Genomic DNA, 16,628 nt, shown 5'->3' on the forward strand with positions numbered 1-16,628 from the left:
AAAGCTGAATATTTGTTTAAGTTTATATTTAGGGAATATTTTGAATATATATTTATGATACGGGGAGGTATTTTGTCAATGAACAGTTTTGTCAACCTTCAGACATGTTAACTGGTAACTGCAGTCTAATTTTACATTCAGCATGCAATGTACTTAGCACCAAAATCAGAGAGATAAAATGTAAAAAGATGGAACAAATTTCCAGAAGTTAAAAGCTTGTTTTTCTGTTTACTCAACACAAAGTGTTTAAATAGTTTACCTACTATTCAGATAAGTTGCCTATTTTCTTCCAGGCCAAAGAGGGTATGTAGTACCTACTGGGTATTTGTAGTGTGGGAGCTTTCATGTTTGCAAGTCTCTAGTTTAGATGTTCTGTATTTGCATACCTTTGGATGTGCATGACACGAATATTAATAGTCTTGAAATCATTTTTGCCAAAATGCAATATCCAAGTGGGTCATAATATGACAGACAGTGCTGTATGCTTTCATCTTATGTTGTGTAATTACCTATTACTGGTCCTTCTGATCTTTCAAATGGTACTGTTTAATATGTTTGCAGTAGTTTTGTTTATTAAGAAGTAAATAGTGTATTTAATGCAGAATGCCTTTAAGTATTTGATGGATGCAATAAATTTTTGTAAAACATTTTTCTTGTCCAAGCATTTAATTTAATACAACTCTGACAGCTTGAAAATCAGACTGTTTCAACAAAGACAGTACAGTGTTTAGAAGAAGGTGTTTGGCAGTTTTGACTTTTTTAAAACATGTATGACATTCCATCCAAACATTCATCTCCCAAAATATGTTTTAAATGGATCTAAATTTTCAGTAATGTACCAGCAGCCCATTTAATGCAGGAATGCTCTAGTTGAAAGAAAGGTGGCATTTATTAGCCACACGATGTGGCTTTTTTCTTTTTTGTCCTCAAAGGCTTATTTTGGGCAACTTTATTTCTACATACAATAAGTAGGTATTTATGAACACTACGTGTGAGTTGATATCTAATTGGTAATAATAATACATCACATTCAAATAATATTTTAAACTCTTAAAAAGAAAATTATTTTACAATGTAGCATTGTCTCATCAAGGTTTTTGACAAGCTACGAGTCCATCATATTGGCACTCTAAAATTCATAAACAAGAATGGTGCAAATTATCCTGTGGACTTAACTCCACATCACGAGAGGCTGCACCTACTATTCCATTTTTGCTGAAATGTCTGAAGGGTAATTTAAGGTAGTCCTGTGCTGTGAATAAGTAACTCCTAGGTAACTTTCTATTTGCCTCTTGTTTTCAAATGGTATTTTCCTTTAGTGTAAGTTAGAAAATACATGGTAACCAATCCATTTATAAACTTGTGTTTTCAGTATCGTTCTTCCAAAAGTGTAGTGTATTTAAATAATGATTTATATAAAATTAAACATATATACTTATTGTTCTAGAGATGGTGTATATGTCCTGGTGGGATTATAGCCCCCTTCTTTAAGGCACTGCGTAAAATTGGAAAAATGTCCTTCTTACAAATCTTACAATATGTTTAGATAAAAATGGAGTGGGTCTAGGCAACAGGACGCGCTCAAGATCGCAGTAGCACTGTGGCAGAAATGAATGAAAAGCAGGGGTTTTCACTACCTGAAGTCCTTTGCTGGAGGTCACGCAGCTCTATGCTTTTTCTTATTTAATGATCTTTGTAGTGTTCAAATCTGGTTGGCCAAGAGTATGTTCTAAATCCTTCACGCTATCCTTAAATATTACAGTATCTTTTGTTTTTTATGGGTTTCTCTGGGAGAATGGGAAGGGAGGAGTTTTCACACTACCATGACTTTTTTTTTCTTGGTACTTGCAGTTTGATGTTCCTGCAAATGTTAAATCAAGAGCATTCCATTTCCTTGCTTGGAAACCCGTTCACTTTAAATGGTTTTACGTCTTAAAATAGAAATGTGCTATATTATTCTGAGTGACATATTTTAACTTGAAAACAAATTTAAAGAGTTCAGTACTCAATTTCCTCTGTATCATTTAAGCCATTTGTTACACCAGTCATTTTTTCAGATGCATTTATAAGGGTTAATCTCTTTGGTTCTAATATTGCTTACGCGTTTAATTCTAATCAGTTTTGCGGTTACATAAAAAGTAGGAATCTTTTAAATTCTGAACATGTCTGAACAATGTGTTACAGTTTTTGCCCAACATCATACCAGCATTGAAGAGAATGTAGGTGTTTTCGCTAAGCAAACAGTTCCATTTCTGTTTGATTCAAAGGGGTTGAATCTTTATCATAGCTAAAAATATGTATCTCAGAGTATAAAAGCATTAATTTTTTAATCAAGATTATGATAATTAATTAGAAACTAATAAACCTGTCCAGTCGGAAGAGGTCAAGATGATTGGTGGTTATGAGGATGATCAGTAGGTAAAGAGCAGCATCTTTTGTTTATGGACACTCTATTTTATGCATGGTTTTTTTTTGGTGAATGATGCATTTGCGGTTAATTTTTTTCTTAAACATTTCGCGGAAGTAAAGAGCAAATAAAAATGCCCATCTTCTCTTCTTAAGAACCAAAGTCAATCTTTGTTTAAAAATAAATGATTTTTTAAAGGTGACATATGAAAGGTAAGTATCATTATCCACATTCAAAGTTTGTTAATTTTGCTAATACAATTGAGCATGACATGAAGTTAGTCAGAGGCAGTGTTACTAGGCAGTACATTCAGGATTTCGTTTGAAAATTTTGCAGTTCTTTTTAGTTTTGCTGCTTTTTATCCTCTAGCCAAAAAAACCTTTGGTGATATTCTTGTTGGTTTTTAAATGAGAAAATTGACCAAACTGCTTCTGTCTCCATTTTCTGGAGTAGGATTCTGTGTTGATAGTTTATGTGAAAAGCTTTCTAAAAAAGCCAACAGGTGGCATTTCAAGCAATTTCAACAGAAAGTTCTTCAAACCGTTAAAAGATGGAAGAAACATAGTCTTAATTTCTTATATACACACGTTGTGATGATTATTTTAAAAATAAAAAGGCAGTCCCTTTTCCAAATCCTCTGGAAGGACCTAATGCAAAAACTTTCAGAAGAGGATGTTACTTATCTATGGACTTCAGTAAGTGTTCATAGGGTTTACAATGTGATCTGTTGATATATTGTAGAATTAAAAGCTTACCAAGAACACTGCATTTTGAAGTTTTAATCAACTATTTCAATTACTTTGCAAGCCATTCCTACAAAAAGGAGGGGGAGGCACAGAAAGGTGTTTTGGATGCTGGATGGTTTGTGACTCGTTGAGCAATCTTAAATGGCTTTGTGCTGTTTACTAAACCATTTTACTTCCATCTTTTAATACCAACTAAGTATACATGAGCCTTAAAATCTTTCCAGAGAATATATTACTAAGCCAAAAACAGAAAATACTGTTAGAAGTGTATGGAAGGATGCCTTGGGAAAACTCCCTTTGAAGGTTTTTGTTCTAGGGATATGTTACATGCTGCAAAATGAAATACGAAATTCTTTAAAACCGATTTTATTGTCCTCCTGTAACAGTAACAACTTTAATTTTCTAATGCGTAAGAAGCTGTATTTAAGAGATCGTTGTTCCTCCAGCAGCTCCAGGTGAAGCCTTGATGGTGGCTGAGATTCGTGGGTTTGAAATGGTTGTTTTGACTGGCACAAACTTTCCCATTCTGAACGTTGTGCATGCAGTATACATTAATTCTCCTGAAAGGCAAGACAGATCAGATCTAACCTAGGGAAAAAAAAAATCATTTAACATGGATAACCACAGAATGAAAATTATAATATTTCTAATATTAGTACGGGGAAGTCCTGCTTTCATTCTTTCAGGACTTTTCCCTGTGGAAGTAAGTGTTCTCAGATAAGTCCACTATTTTCCTGTGTGTTTGATACATCATTTCATATTTTCCCTTGGATGTATATTCACACAGATTTTTTTTTGTTTGGTTTTTGGTTTTTAATGTTGCAAGAGCACATAAAGAAACCATTTTCCATAGTAACTTTTTGCATATTAGCAGAAAACATTCTTGTGCTGAGATGAATGAAACTGTGGGAAGCTGAGCAGTTTGTGGAACAGGAAATAAGATTATTATTTTCCTTGAAAGTTCAGGTCCCATAATGTTTGATAAATCTCTTTTGTGTCATGTATATATATTTTTTGCTGTATTTACTGTAAGGCAAGTGCTTGTAGTTACATGAGGGGTTCAGTGTGTTTTTTTCCCCCCAGGCACTTGTTAGCTGTTCATCTTCAGACATCATGAGTTGCATCCATTACTACAGCATCTCTTTTGCAATAGAGTTGTCCTACACTTAGTATGGTAATCCAACTGAAGGCTAATTATATAGATGTAGGGTAATATATATGTTTTAAAACCTGTGAATTAATGCATATCGCAGCAATCCTTTCTCTGTGCTTAAAACGTGCGTTCAGTGCTGCATTGTTTTTAAAACTAGTGCTGTTTAATGGTGTAAATTCAGTGCCTCGGGAAATTAAGGCATTTGAATCCCATTGATGTGAATCAATCAAGAATGATAACTTGACAGGGGGAAATGATTTGAGTACTAAGATTTGATCTTCACCTTCTTGTTACGATTAAAATTCACATAGGTGCCTGTCCCAGCAGAGATTAGAAGAGATGAGAGTGAAAAAAATAGAGCAAATAGACCATGAATACAATGAAATGTTTGTTTCTACGCTTTATAACTATCTGCAGCCTTACTGTGAAGTACTTAACTTTTAACAAGCATGATACAGATCTGCTTTCTAAAAGCAAGTTAACACAATGTATTTAGTTAACATGAGTTTTTGCTTTTATATCCTGTCTTATCACAGTGACTTTTCATCATATGTTTTTTTGTTCAGCTTTCAAACCTTTTTGTGAAGTTCTGAGTGGTATAGGATTACATTTATCGTTCATAGATTTGCTTGAACAATGGAATACATAGTTTTTTCTGTTTTACTTCAAAGAATTGCCAAGAAAATGCTTTTAGAAGAAATCAAAGCCAATCTTTCCTCTGATGAGGATGCATCTTCAGATGAAGAGTCGGATGAAGGAAAAAAGAAAACTGGAAAACAAAATGAAAACACAGCAGATGATGGTGAGCACCAAACCCATCTGGAAAAAAGTGGTGCTGTCGTGCCTGTCATAATTTCAAAGGTCACTTGAGAAATTATTAAAATGTTTTCAATTTTCAACAACAAAAAACTGATGTTGCTTTCTGGTAGACAAATAAATAAAAGCCCGTGTACATGATCATGAGGATTATCATCCCTTTTACGGTTCTGAAAGTGGTTTTATTTTTTTGTCTTTGTGGGTTGTTTTTTTAATAGTCTTATTTTATAGCCAATTAAGAAATTCTGTGGGTTTGTGAGGAATATTCTGTGAAGAACAGTAAGATATGCAAATATACAGGAGTGATTTGGCTAACAGATGTAGTCATTGCAACAGACACTTAAGTGCTCAGGCAATGTAAAATATGGTTTGAGGGAACAACTCTATGTTGTTGTCTGTATCTTCCTGGAAAAGCAGAGAAATTAACCTAAATTAATTCTGATGTTAATTCTTGCCAAATTTAAGAAAAAAATGACCACTGTGCATGTTGTACTGACTCTTATCTCCGACAGAAGAGAATGAAAAGGAGAAGGATAATTCTGAATCAGATTCAGAGGAAGAAGACTCAAAGAAGCCCAGATACAGACACAGACTGCTGAGACACAAGCTGACAGTGAGTGATGGAGAATCTGGTGAAGAAAAAAAGGGGAAAACTAAAGACACAAAAGAAGGGAAGCGCAGAAATAGAAGGAAAGGTACACAATCCAAATGTTTCTGTCAAAAACGTACTTCTATAAAATAACCCCAAAGCATGTCAAAATGTAGAATTGAAACTGTTAATTTTTAATCTCTGCATAAGCTTCCTCGTGTATTAAATCTGAATTCATTTTTCTGTTTGATAAACAGTTTTATTTAAAATGTTAAATGTGCATGCAGCAGGTTACAGCTCTTTACTACTGTATCCTTTGAATTGGATTAATCTTGTTGAGTCTTATGATAGTAATCTTTAATAACAGAGTGAAACCCAGTAGGTCTCACTTGTGAAAATCAATCTCGCCTTTTATGTGATTTCTCCTTTCCTTGGATTGTTAATAGGCCCTTGTGTCATCAAAGAATTTCACCCGGTTTAAATGTTGTGAGCTTCAGCTGAACACCAGATGGCACTGTGAAGGGCTGCCTGCCTTAGCTTTCTCATTTTCCTTGTTGCATGCAAGAGCAAAGAATTTGTCAACCCCTAACATTTTGAGTCAGTTCTAAACTTGCTGTGCCTGAAGAAACTTCAAGCCATAAACACAGTAATATAATTGCCTACCTTGTTAGTAAACTGTTTGTCTGCATTATGTGTGAAGTGTGATTATAAAATGACATCTGAAAAATTTGAAAGGAAAGCTTCTATTTAACTAAAAATCATCTTTTTTTTTTTTTTTTTTTTTTAAGTTCAGCGCTGTTCCCCATTATGTTCTGTCCTCTTCACTCACTGTCTCTGAAGCTTTCCAATACAATTCTGTTTGCTTATAAGTCATGCTTAGATATCTTCATGCAAAAAACTTAGTCTTGTTGGCCTAATACGCAATCAGGACTCAGCTTTTCTGCTCTGTACCCCTTATATTGCTGATGCTGCTTCTTGGTATGTTCAATGGGTCCAGTACTGTCTGAAATGAACTTCTACAGTGCTTGTTGACCTCAAACACTTTGTATGATTAGAAAATGTCATGTTGCTTACTTTGCAATAATATTTAACATGAAATCATACTTCATTTTTAAAGTGAGCAGCGATGATTCAAATGAATCGGAGTTTCACGAATCTGCCGTTAGTGAAGAAGTCAGCGAGTCTGAAGATGACCAGCGTCCAAGAACAAGGTATAAATAAAACTTTACTATTCTTAACTTGTGTTCGGGTTTTGGTTTTGTTTTTCAACCCTGCCATGTAGGCAGTGAGACGGTAAAACGTAAAGACTTCTGGTAACTTTGGAGACATTGGATCAGTCCTTAAAACCTTTGATTCTTCTTGTATATAATTTTGTTTGCTGCAAATTTAATTAGCAGATAATGTGAGAGTTTTGCATTTGCACCACAGCATGTGGTACATGGCAATTTGATAAGCCAATAGGAAAAATGTAGCAAAACAAATAGCATTTTTGTGCCAATTATGTCATTTGGGGAATGGTGGGTTGCAGTAGCAAACTGATATTTAATGAATCTGACCTTCTTCAGAGTTGTCTGGAATAGTCTGTTACTGTTGGTGTCCAGTGAGATGAGGGGGAGGAGAGGATTTGGAAGTAAAACCCCGACTGCACAAAAGAAGTATGTTCTGTTGATTAGCAGTGTAGTTCATGTAATTTTTTTATCATTGTTTGTCAATGAGGCAATCTATTATTATTGTTTGTCAGTAAGACTGCCTTTATTATAGATCTGCCAAGAAAGCTGAGGCAGAAGAAAACCAGCGCAGTTACAAACAGAAAAAGAAACGGAGGCGTATAAAGGTTCAAGAGGATTCTTCAAGTGAAAACAACAACAAGGTACTGTATTGTGTTTTGAATTAATAAATGGGAAAGGAGTTCCTGTTTTGTATGCTAATTGTTCAGGGATGTAGGTATCTCAAACAGCTCTGTACAAAGCACAGTAAAAAGTTAAAACTTTTCTCAATGTTAACTGTTAAAATTTGTGAACTGGCACTACAATGGGCAAAAACCACATCACATTTCTCATTTCCTTGTTTAGCTGTTAATTTGGAAACAAAAAGCAAAACAACTTTTAAGTAAATGGAATTTAAAAAAATTAAATATAGAAGATGACACATAGTAGGTTTTTTCTAGTAATAAGGTTTCTTTTCCTATGTAGTGTAGGTGCTACACAAGAACAGTTCTTTATCAAGTCATTATTTGATACCATATGATAACAGTACCTTCAGTACTGCTTTTGCACAGCTGGGTTTATCTTTAATATCTCAGAATACATTATAGTTAAGGTGCCACTGCTGTTGTCATGCTGACTACCCGTTTTAAAAAACAAACAAAAAACAGTATCTTTTGTCCTACGAGCTAAACTCTACCAGTGTGTATTGAAATTACTGAGAGCTTATCTGAAAATCAAGGATTTCATGGTCTGTGTCATAATTCTCTTGTTAATACTTTAATTTGTAATAGAGTAATTCTGAAGATGAAGAAAACGACGATTCAAAATCTCCTGGAAAAGGCAGGAAGAAAATAAGGAAGATTATTAAAGATGATAAGCTTAGAACAGAAACACAAAATGCACTTAAAGAGGAAGAAGAAAGAAGAAAACGGATAGCAGAAAGAGAACGGGAGAGAGAGAAGTTGAGAGAGGTATGTTCTGTTTTCATTGCAAAATGGTAGGAAGTTGAATTGCTGATGACATTTAAGATGTCACATTTCTACCTCAATTTAATTTGATAAGTAATTTTTAAAGTACTTATATGTAGACTTGTAAGCCATAAGTTTAGTTTGTAGTTTGCAGGTAACACTGCAGTTTTATTTAAGCCTACTGAGATCTTTAGAAAGCTGTTCCAGTTGCCTATTGCTTTACTTTTCCATGGGAAAAAGCAATCCCCCAAAGCAAGCTGATGATGCGTGGTAAAGGATTAAAGGTTTCTCTTTACTTAAATAATGATATCCGTTTTTGCTGAAGCTAGTGTTCGTCAAATGCTTGGCATTATTCACTTGTAAAGTATTCCTATGATGTACTGTTTCTGCTTATAGGTGATAGAGATAGAAGATGCTTCACCTCTGAAATGTCCCATTACAACTAAGCTGGTTTTAGATGAAGATGAAGAAACAAAAGAACCATTAGTGCAGGTTCACAGGAATATAGTTACCAGACTGAAACCACACCAAGTAGATGGTAAGAAGAGATTTAAAACTTTTTTTTTCTAATTTTATTTTTTTACACTGGCACAGTGTCATGTGCAATCTGAATTAGAATCATAAGAGAAACTCCTTGGCAGGCAAATACCAAAGCATTGTGTTTAATGTTCTATTTTGGAGGATCTGAACAAATGAGATCACGAATAAATACATAGTTCTATTTTGCAAGCAAAGAGTCCTAGATATTTCAAGTTGGAAGAGTCTTTAGAATAATACAGCTCTCTGCACTGAGGAAGAATCAAATATAAGTTAACCATTTTGCTGAGGACAATCTGTTTGATTTTTACAGTTTTCAGTGAGGATTTAAAAATCTCACAGTATTTTCCTGGCTTTCTCATCCAGAATCTTTTTTCTGGTACTTGACATGACCTGACTGCAAATTAACCCAACTTCTTTTCGTTTTCGACTTTTAGTGAAGAAGGAGAAGAGAATGACCAATCATAGCTTTCTTCATAGCTCATTCTGTTCTTCTAAATTCCAGAAAGTTCATAATATATCTTTCCATTTTAGTAAGAATCTTCTGGGCTTATTTCAGCTCTTAAAGGGAGGTGCCCTGAACCAGGCACAGTAGTTGAAGCTTCGTCTGTGCTGAGTATAGCATTGTAGAATACAATTACCCAGTAAATACGTGGCATAGAAGAAGAAATCACCCAGCAGACCTTCATGTTAACACATTTTGTTATTAGGATTATATTTTCTCTCCCTTTTCAGCTGTCATAGTTCTTATTTGAATTTTCTTTCTTTAAGCATAGAGCTTTACATCTGATCTGTCTCGACAGAATTTCTTCTTGCAGATTACCAAGATCATTTGCCACTGCTGTTCTATTTCCTCTTTTCTCCCTGCCCCCAAGGTTGAAGCCATCTGCAGTCTGCACAGTAGTACTCTTTAATCCAGTTGCCACATCTTTAGTGAAAACTGTGAATATAATTGATTTCAAGGCAAAGCTCATCTCACATGCTAATCATCTGACAGAAATTAATCAATAATTACCCTGAGCACTGCTTTTGTAAGATTTATCATGATCTTACAGTGACTGCTCTTATCAGGTGAACCGTAATAAAATGGATGATTAATAAGTAATTTTTCAACAATTTTTTTCAGGTGTTCAGTTCATGTGGGATTGCTGTTGTGAATCTGTTAAAAAGACAAAGACGTCTCCTGGTTCAGGATGCATTCTTGCTCACTGTATGGGTCTGGGGAAAACATTACAGGTAAGGAACAAAAGTCTTCTTGTTTTCTGGTCTGTAGCTTGCTCTCAAATCTGATCCAGCAAAAGGCACTTTTAATGACTTTCAGAACATAGTAAAATTTACTAGGCGGTGACTTGATGAGGGCTAGAGAAAAGGATTTGTAAAAAGATTTTCATGAAGAAGTTGTGTTTGGTAGTATGTAGGTGTGCAAGTTCTGATAAGCACTTGTGCTTCCTCCACTTAAAAAAAAATAATCTGAAATTAAATAAGGTAATTGTTGACTTAAATTGTCACTTAAAAACTCATATGTAATTGTATATGATGTGTAGCTCGCTCACAACCCAGAATAACAAAATACGGCTGGTAGGAAACAGTTTCAGAAACCACTGTTTCTAAGCCAATTTAATATCCGTAAGCAGGTTTCGTTCTTTACTGTCTTTTTCATTCTTCTTCATTCATGCGTTGCCCTTCAAATTGTTTCTTTTCCTCAGTGGTTTTTGGATTTTGGATTTTTTTGCATTGATAAAGTAGATATTTATCTGTTCATTGGGTTCTGGTTTTTTGTTTTATGCCAGGCTTTTACTGTCTAAACTCAGATGTTTTGTGCTATAACATAAACAATGTTTTGTTACAATTTAGACTCTTCTGGATTGGAGAAGGGGAACACTGGTTTATTTTCTGTTTTTTTTTTTGGCTTTTTTTTTTTGAGTAATCTGTTGTGTTTTTTTTTGTTTTTTTTTTCAGTAATCTTTCGTATGTACATTCTTATTTCTGGGTTGTTGTGCATCACAAACATATAAGACCAGGAACTTTCATTGCCATAGCAGTAAAAAGATACGATACACTTTAAAGCCTTTTTTTGCTTCTTTATTTGTTTTCTTTGGCTTTATAGTTCTTTGCTTTCTCAGATCTTCAGGTTCAAGCCTTCAGTGTCATTTCAGTGCGTTTCTTCTCCTTTATACTGCTGAAGACTGCTTCTTAAAACTCTAAACCAGAATACTGTCGCATTTCTTTAAAAAGATTTCCGTTTTGTTACAATTGGCTTTTCTGCCTTATTAGAAGTTGCACAGTGAACAGCTTCCCGTTTCTATTAAGTCTTTAAAACCTGAAGCTCAATCCTCATCTTAAGATGTTTCTTTTGAAACTGATCACCCAAGCAGCTGTTGTAAAACAACACTGGTAGCTCTTTTTCTTGAGTCTCTTAGAAGATGCTTATGCCCTCTGTCAGGTTACCTTGACCTTCAAAAGGAAGAAAAGATACAGAACAGTTTTCTTGAGTTCCCCGCTTCTCAGTATTCATGCTGCTACTTTTTCAGGGGAACTGGGAGTGTTGAATTCCTTTTCTTTTTGCTCGTTTCCAAGTATCTGTCTTCATGAATTTTGGTTTTGCATTTAGCCATATTTAGCATCACTATGAGCAGAGAACTGGGGCAAGTTGCTTGTCTTGCTGCCGTGTTGCCCAGTCTGTTCCCAAGAATTCCTTTAGCAGAAGTCATTTGACAGATGAACCTTTCCCTTTTATTTTGGGGAGGAGAAATGGAAAGTTTAGAGAGCTCTCGAAAAGAAAGGAGGACAACAGTCTTATCAGTGCTTAAAAAGGCTGAATGCTTACATCGATAGGTGGAAAAGATGGTGCCTTTAGGTGGTGTCATCACTTGCCTTCAAAAAGGAAACTGTTTAATGCCTCTTGACCTGCAGGAAGCTGACCATTAGTGTGTATATCCAAAAAAAAGTCTGCCATTTACTCTTAGTCTAAGATCACTGCTGATAAAAAGCACGGCCGCTGTGGACTCATTGTCATTGGCCTTCATTGATGCTGTGTTTCCTCGCTTACGGAGAAGGGACGTATTCCCACATCTTTACCAGGACAAGTGGCTGCTGAAACAAGTCGTTGTGAACATTTTTGATCTCTAGCTTGAGGTGAATCATTAGAAATCTAATTTGCTACTTCGGCGGACACAGGAGTTGATCAGAATTGACTTCAGCTTGGGTTCAGTCAGGGCCTTCCTCCACCAGGAGCAGTCCTTAGCTGTAAAGTCGCTTGACAGGAGATCTGCCAGGTGCCTCTGGTGAGTTTGAGTCTAGCCGATGTAGCAGCCAGCACTTGTGCAGCGCTTCATTCCGAATTCCCTCTTCAAATACTCCGAGTCTGGATGCACTTCAGTCGTTCCTTGGAGTGCAGTCTCTTTGGCGTGGTGATGATGGTTCTCAAAGAGGTTGTTTTCTTCCTACAGTGAGGATGGGATCCTCAAAGCGTCTGTGAGGAAATGCCATTTCACTGGCCTCTTCTGTCTTGGTCAGTTGTGGTGAAAGCTTCCCCCATTGGATTGGGAAGCCCTCTCACCTGACCTGAAGGCTCAAGATCTGTTCATTCCTAGAGAGGTCAGTATACCCACGTACTGGAATTCCGTGCTGCATGAAAGATGTCTCCACGTTTTTGTGCCATAGCTGGATTCATCCGCAGGTGACAACAGCCAGCATTACAACCTTGGTAGTAACTTAGCAAACCAAACGCTGTACAGTGCTGTTGACAGCTGGTCTTTGACACCTTTGTGTTTGGCTTATGAGGCTTGTCAGTAGTTTTTATTTGCTTTACTAGGTGTTATTGGGCATAGTCAGCACGTGGACACTGCTAGACCATAGGCTTGGCTTGACTTGATGTCCTCCTTTATTAGTTTTAGAGTCTTGAGATGTGTTCCAAGACAAAATCTTCAGAGAGGTATCTCCAAATCTAGCAGGGGATATCTGCTTTTTGCTGGCATTAGCTGTGCCTTACTGGGTCAGATGCTTCCTGCTTCTTGTGTCTTCCCTCTAATCCAGTCTTCAGGGTGGATCCTTCCATTTCTGCATCTGCAATTGAGCCTTCAGGATTCTTCAGCAAGTGAAGTGACATAGGAAATACCTAATCCTGCCCTCCTCTGATCTAGTTGAGATGAATTTTATTTCAGACTTGTTGATCCTGAAAATCTTTTTTCATGATCTGGGAATTGCAGGATATAGTCACAGAGTGCTTAGTTGGCTCCCTCAGATACTTTAGATTCCTGGGTTTCCTTTGTAAAGAAGTGAATCAGAGAAAGTTTAGCTTTGGTTTTTTTTTAGCATTGTTTGCTTGTCTGGTTTGGTTTTTTGAGTAATACGAAGCTGTAGATGAATAGAGAAACTGCAGTCATTCCCTGGATTCCTCTATGTTCTACTTAGGTAAAACAAGCTGCAATCTTGATTGTGATGCACAGCACATGGACAGTACAGTGTGTGTGGTTTGGTTTCTTGTTTTTGGTTTTTTTAGAACTCCAGCTGCAGCATATCTCTTTGCTTTGTTGATGGAAGCTGAGGCAGAAGACCTCACCTGTTAAAACAATCCAGAATCCCATAGAAGAGAATTTTCATACATACGTTGAAGAGTGTATTTTTACATGCTTAATCCTGATTTACATGTTACGGTTCCTCAGGAGTTAGATCCCAGCTTTTCCTGGAGATTTACAAAGTAGTGCAGAAGTGTAGAACTTTTCAGTGCGGCAGTGGAACCCGGATTACTTTGTACATTTATATTTGATATAGTTTAAACTTCAGTAAATAGCTTGAAATGTTTCACACTGGAAGATATTTTTATATGTGATTGTGAACATGACACAGTGGCTGTGTTGTGACTTCTTGATAATCAAATGTTTTTATGGATCCTGTTTGTAGCTAAATAATCTTTTTTATTTTCCCTTACGTGGTTGTTTGCCAGTCCTCCCACTGTACTCAATAATGCCATTTGTTGTTTAGCTCTTAATAGGACTTTCCTGATGAGTCTTCATGGGTAGTTTCTTTCTGCATCTGAACATAAGATGCTTTTGTGTTGATAGCAAAACCACTAGTAATTATTCTGGTATTGGAGCATCTAAAAACAGTTTGGTGCCCAGTGCTCAAATCTTAGTCGTGCAGTTTAAAATTACTTTGATGCAGTGTATTGAATTAGGGTTGTAAGATAACAAGTTTTGATCCAGAAAGAAATTCCTGGGTGTTGTATGGCTGTGGGTTACAGGGCAGCCTTCACCATTAAATGGCAGTCTGAAAGCTGGGGCTGCTCTGGGATCTCTGGCTGCTCTGGGATCTCTGGCGGCTCTGGGATCTCTGGCTGCTCTGCTCCTGACTTCTTACATGCTACCTCCAGTCCTGGTTTTATTTGCTATTGCTCAAAAACAGGCAGCCCAACAGAAATACTCTTGAATGGCAGCAAAAGAGTTAGGTTTTTTTTCCAAGCCTCAAGAAGGTATTATCATCTGTAGGATATACCCAGGCTGGCTTTAGGGTGAATATCAGAAAGCATTTCAATAACCTGCTTCAGAGCTCATTTGCAAGAGCAAAACCTGGGTTTGAATCCCGAAAAAAAATAAACCCCATGCAGAATTTGCCAGTATGTTGGAAAAAAAACACACCATGGAAAACATAATTTAAGACTGAAAGTCACTTTCAAGAAATTTGACACAGTTATCAAGTCCGTAGAGGTGAATTTATTTAAGGTTTGGGGTTACTACTGGGGGAAGGCTTACAAATTACTTAATAGAAATTCTTAGTTTATGAAAATGATTGAAATGTAAAGAGAGGTTTACAGTTCAACTATTCAAATAGTTCAGCTATACAATTTTAAACTATATCTCTATCACTATATGAAGGATTTAAGCAGCTGTGCAACCCAAATTAATAATCATATGAAATCAAAATACACATGTATTGAATTTTAAGCATCAAGTTGTTTAACAAACAGAAAAAGTATGTGTGAGTAAGATTGCGGTTGGTACGTTTTATATGTGAATGAATATGTACCTGTGTGTTTCTTTCCTGTCCTTCAATGCTTGGCATTTAATTTGGCATTTTGTTTGTTGTTCCTCTTGCAGGTAGTAAGTTTTCTTCACACGGTCTTGCTTTGTGACAAGCTGGATTTCCGGACGGCTCTGGTAGTGTGTCCACTGAACACCGCCTTGAACTGGTTGAATGAGTTTGAAAAATGGCAAGAAGGTTTTGAAGATGATGAGAAATTAGAGGTATTATAAGGCTTAAAAAGAGTTCTTAAAAATGAAATAACTGAATGATTTGCATAATTGTGAAGCTCCACTACTCAAAATACAAGCTAAGGAATGCACTTTGTTTGAAAAAATCACTAGCATTAATATGCCTTAAGGTATTTAAGTTACACCACTACTTTGGAATTTTAAGAGGAACTGAAGCATGTTTTTTCCCATTTGAAAGGTCTGTGAACTAGCAACTGTGAAACGCCCCCAAGAGAGAAGCTATATGCTCCAGCGTTGGCAAGATGAGGGAGGTGTGATGATAATAGGCTACGAGATGTATCGTAATCTTGCACAAGGCAGGAACGTGAAGAGTAGAAAACTTAAAGAAATATTTAATAAAGCTTTAGTTGATCCAGGTAAGTGGAAAATTAATGAAGGTATGCATTATATGTAATGAATTTTTATGTTTCTGAATATGAGCTAAGTAATCATGGAAATGGCAGTCTGTTGGGCATATGATTTCAAACAGTAACATTGGCAAGATTTATCACAATTTTTTTTTCCCCTCTGCTGAATTACAGAGGTGGTTGTTCAGAAGCTGCATAGTGCTTTTGTAAATAGCCTGTCTGTAAGGGTCTTTTGTATTAGGTCCAATATGGAAATGGCCACAGGAACACATACTGGAAACTTTTTCTCATGGGTATCTTTTTTGCAAGCATTGCTTTCTTTGCATGGTAATTTCAAGTGTGAATTGATGGTTACTGTAATCTGCAATTTTATTACAACCACAAACTACTTTATCTTCACTAGAATTCTACAGGTACAGGAGCAAGCACACATAATAGTTGAAAACATATACCTCAGAAGTGTGAAGAAATGAGTATTAATTAAGTGCTAATTAGTTGATTGCAGATAAAGCACTTTTTCATATTTTTTTCCAGTTTGTGAAATGGATGGTTGAAGTTCAGCTGAATGGGGCAAATTTCTGTAAAATGTGTATATAAGCACTTGAAAATACTGTTGATAAAAACCAGTTTTATCGGGTGATCATCAAAAACAATTAAAAACTTCGGGATTAGCAAGTTTCACCAAAATGGCAAAATTTTCTTCCAAATTCTGACCTAGTAACTGATATGAGAACTACATAAGATTATTCACAGCACGATATATTTTAAATACCCTATTTAAAAGATACCTTTGCCATAACTTTGATATTGTACTTACAGTTGATTAAATTTGGGAATGCTGATGTGGTAGGTAAGGGAAATGATTTATCTGATTCTTGAGGTAGATGTTCTTGGGGTTTAGTTATCTGATTGGACTTTAAGTTATGTGACTGTTAGCGTATGGTTGATTTTATTTTATTTAAGCATTCCGATTTCATATGGAATACAGCATTGGTCTTGCTTGTACTTGGTCTTGGTGACCGATTTTTACAAACTTCACAAATGGGGAAAAACCACTTTGTGATTATTGTTACAGAACTTTAAAAAATAC

General features: G+C 35.9%; 1 protein-coding gene across 10 annotated transcripts in view; it reads left to right on the forward strand.

The window, feature by feature from the left end:
* Positions 1-16,628, forward strand: part of ATRX (ATRX chromatin remodeler) — an 86,279-nt gene that overhangs the window by 32,958 nt on the left and 36,693 nt on the right. For 8 of the 10 annotated variants that reach the window (XM_035541809.2, XM_035541804.2, XM_035541807.2 and 5 more), the window contains 9 exons: positions 4,978-5,108; positions 5,635-5,817; positions 6,829-6,922; positions 7,473-7,581; positions 8,209-8,388; positions 8,782-8,923; positions 10,049-10,158; positions 15,018-15,164; positions 15,370-15,547. In XM_035541809.2, the coding sequence (XP_035397702.1) occupies positions 4,978-5,108; positions 5,635-5,817; positions 6,829-6,922; positions 7,473-7,581; positions 8,209-8,388; positions 8,782-8,923; positions 10,049-10,158; positions 15,018-15,164; positions 15,370-15,547 (1,274 nt within the window). The remainder of the gene's footprint in view (positions 1-4,977; positions 5,109-5,634; positions 5,818-6,828; positions 6,923-7,472; positions 7,582-8,208; positions 8,389-8,781; positions 8,924-10,048; positions 10,159-15,017; positions 15,165-15,369; positions 15,548-16,628) is intronic. The other 2 variants (XM_035541815.2, XM_035541803.2) reach the window with 1 other exon arrangement.

The sequence above is a fragment of the Cygnus atratus genome, chromosome 13 (genome assembly GCF_013377495.2).
Source record: "Cygnus atratus isolate AKBS03 ecotype Queensland, Australia chromosome 13, CAtr_DNAZoo_HiC_assembly, whole genome shotgun sequence".
Taxonomy (NCBI): domain Eukaryota; kingdom Metazoa; phylum Chordata; class Aves; order Anseriformes; family Anatidae; genus Cygnus; species Cygnus atratus.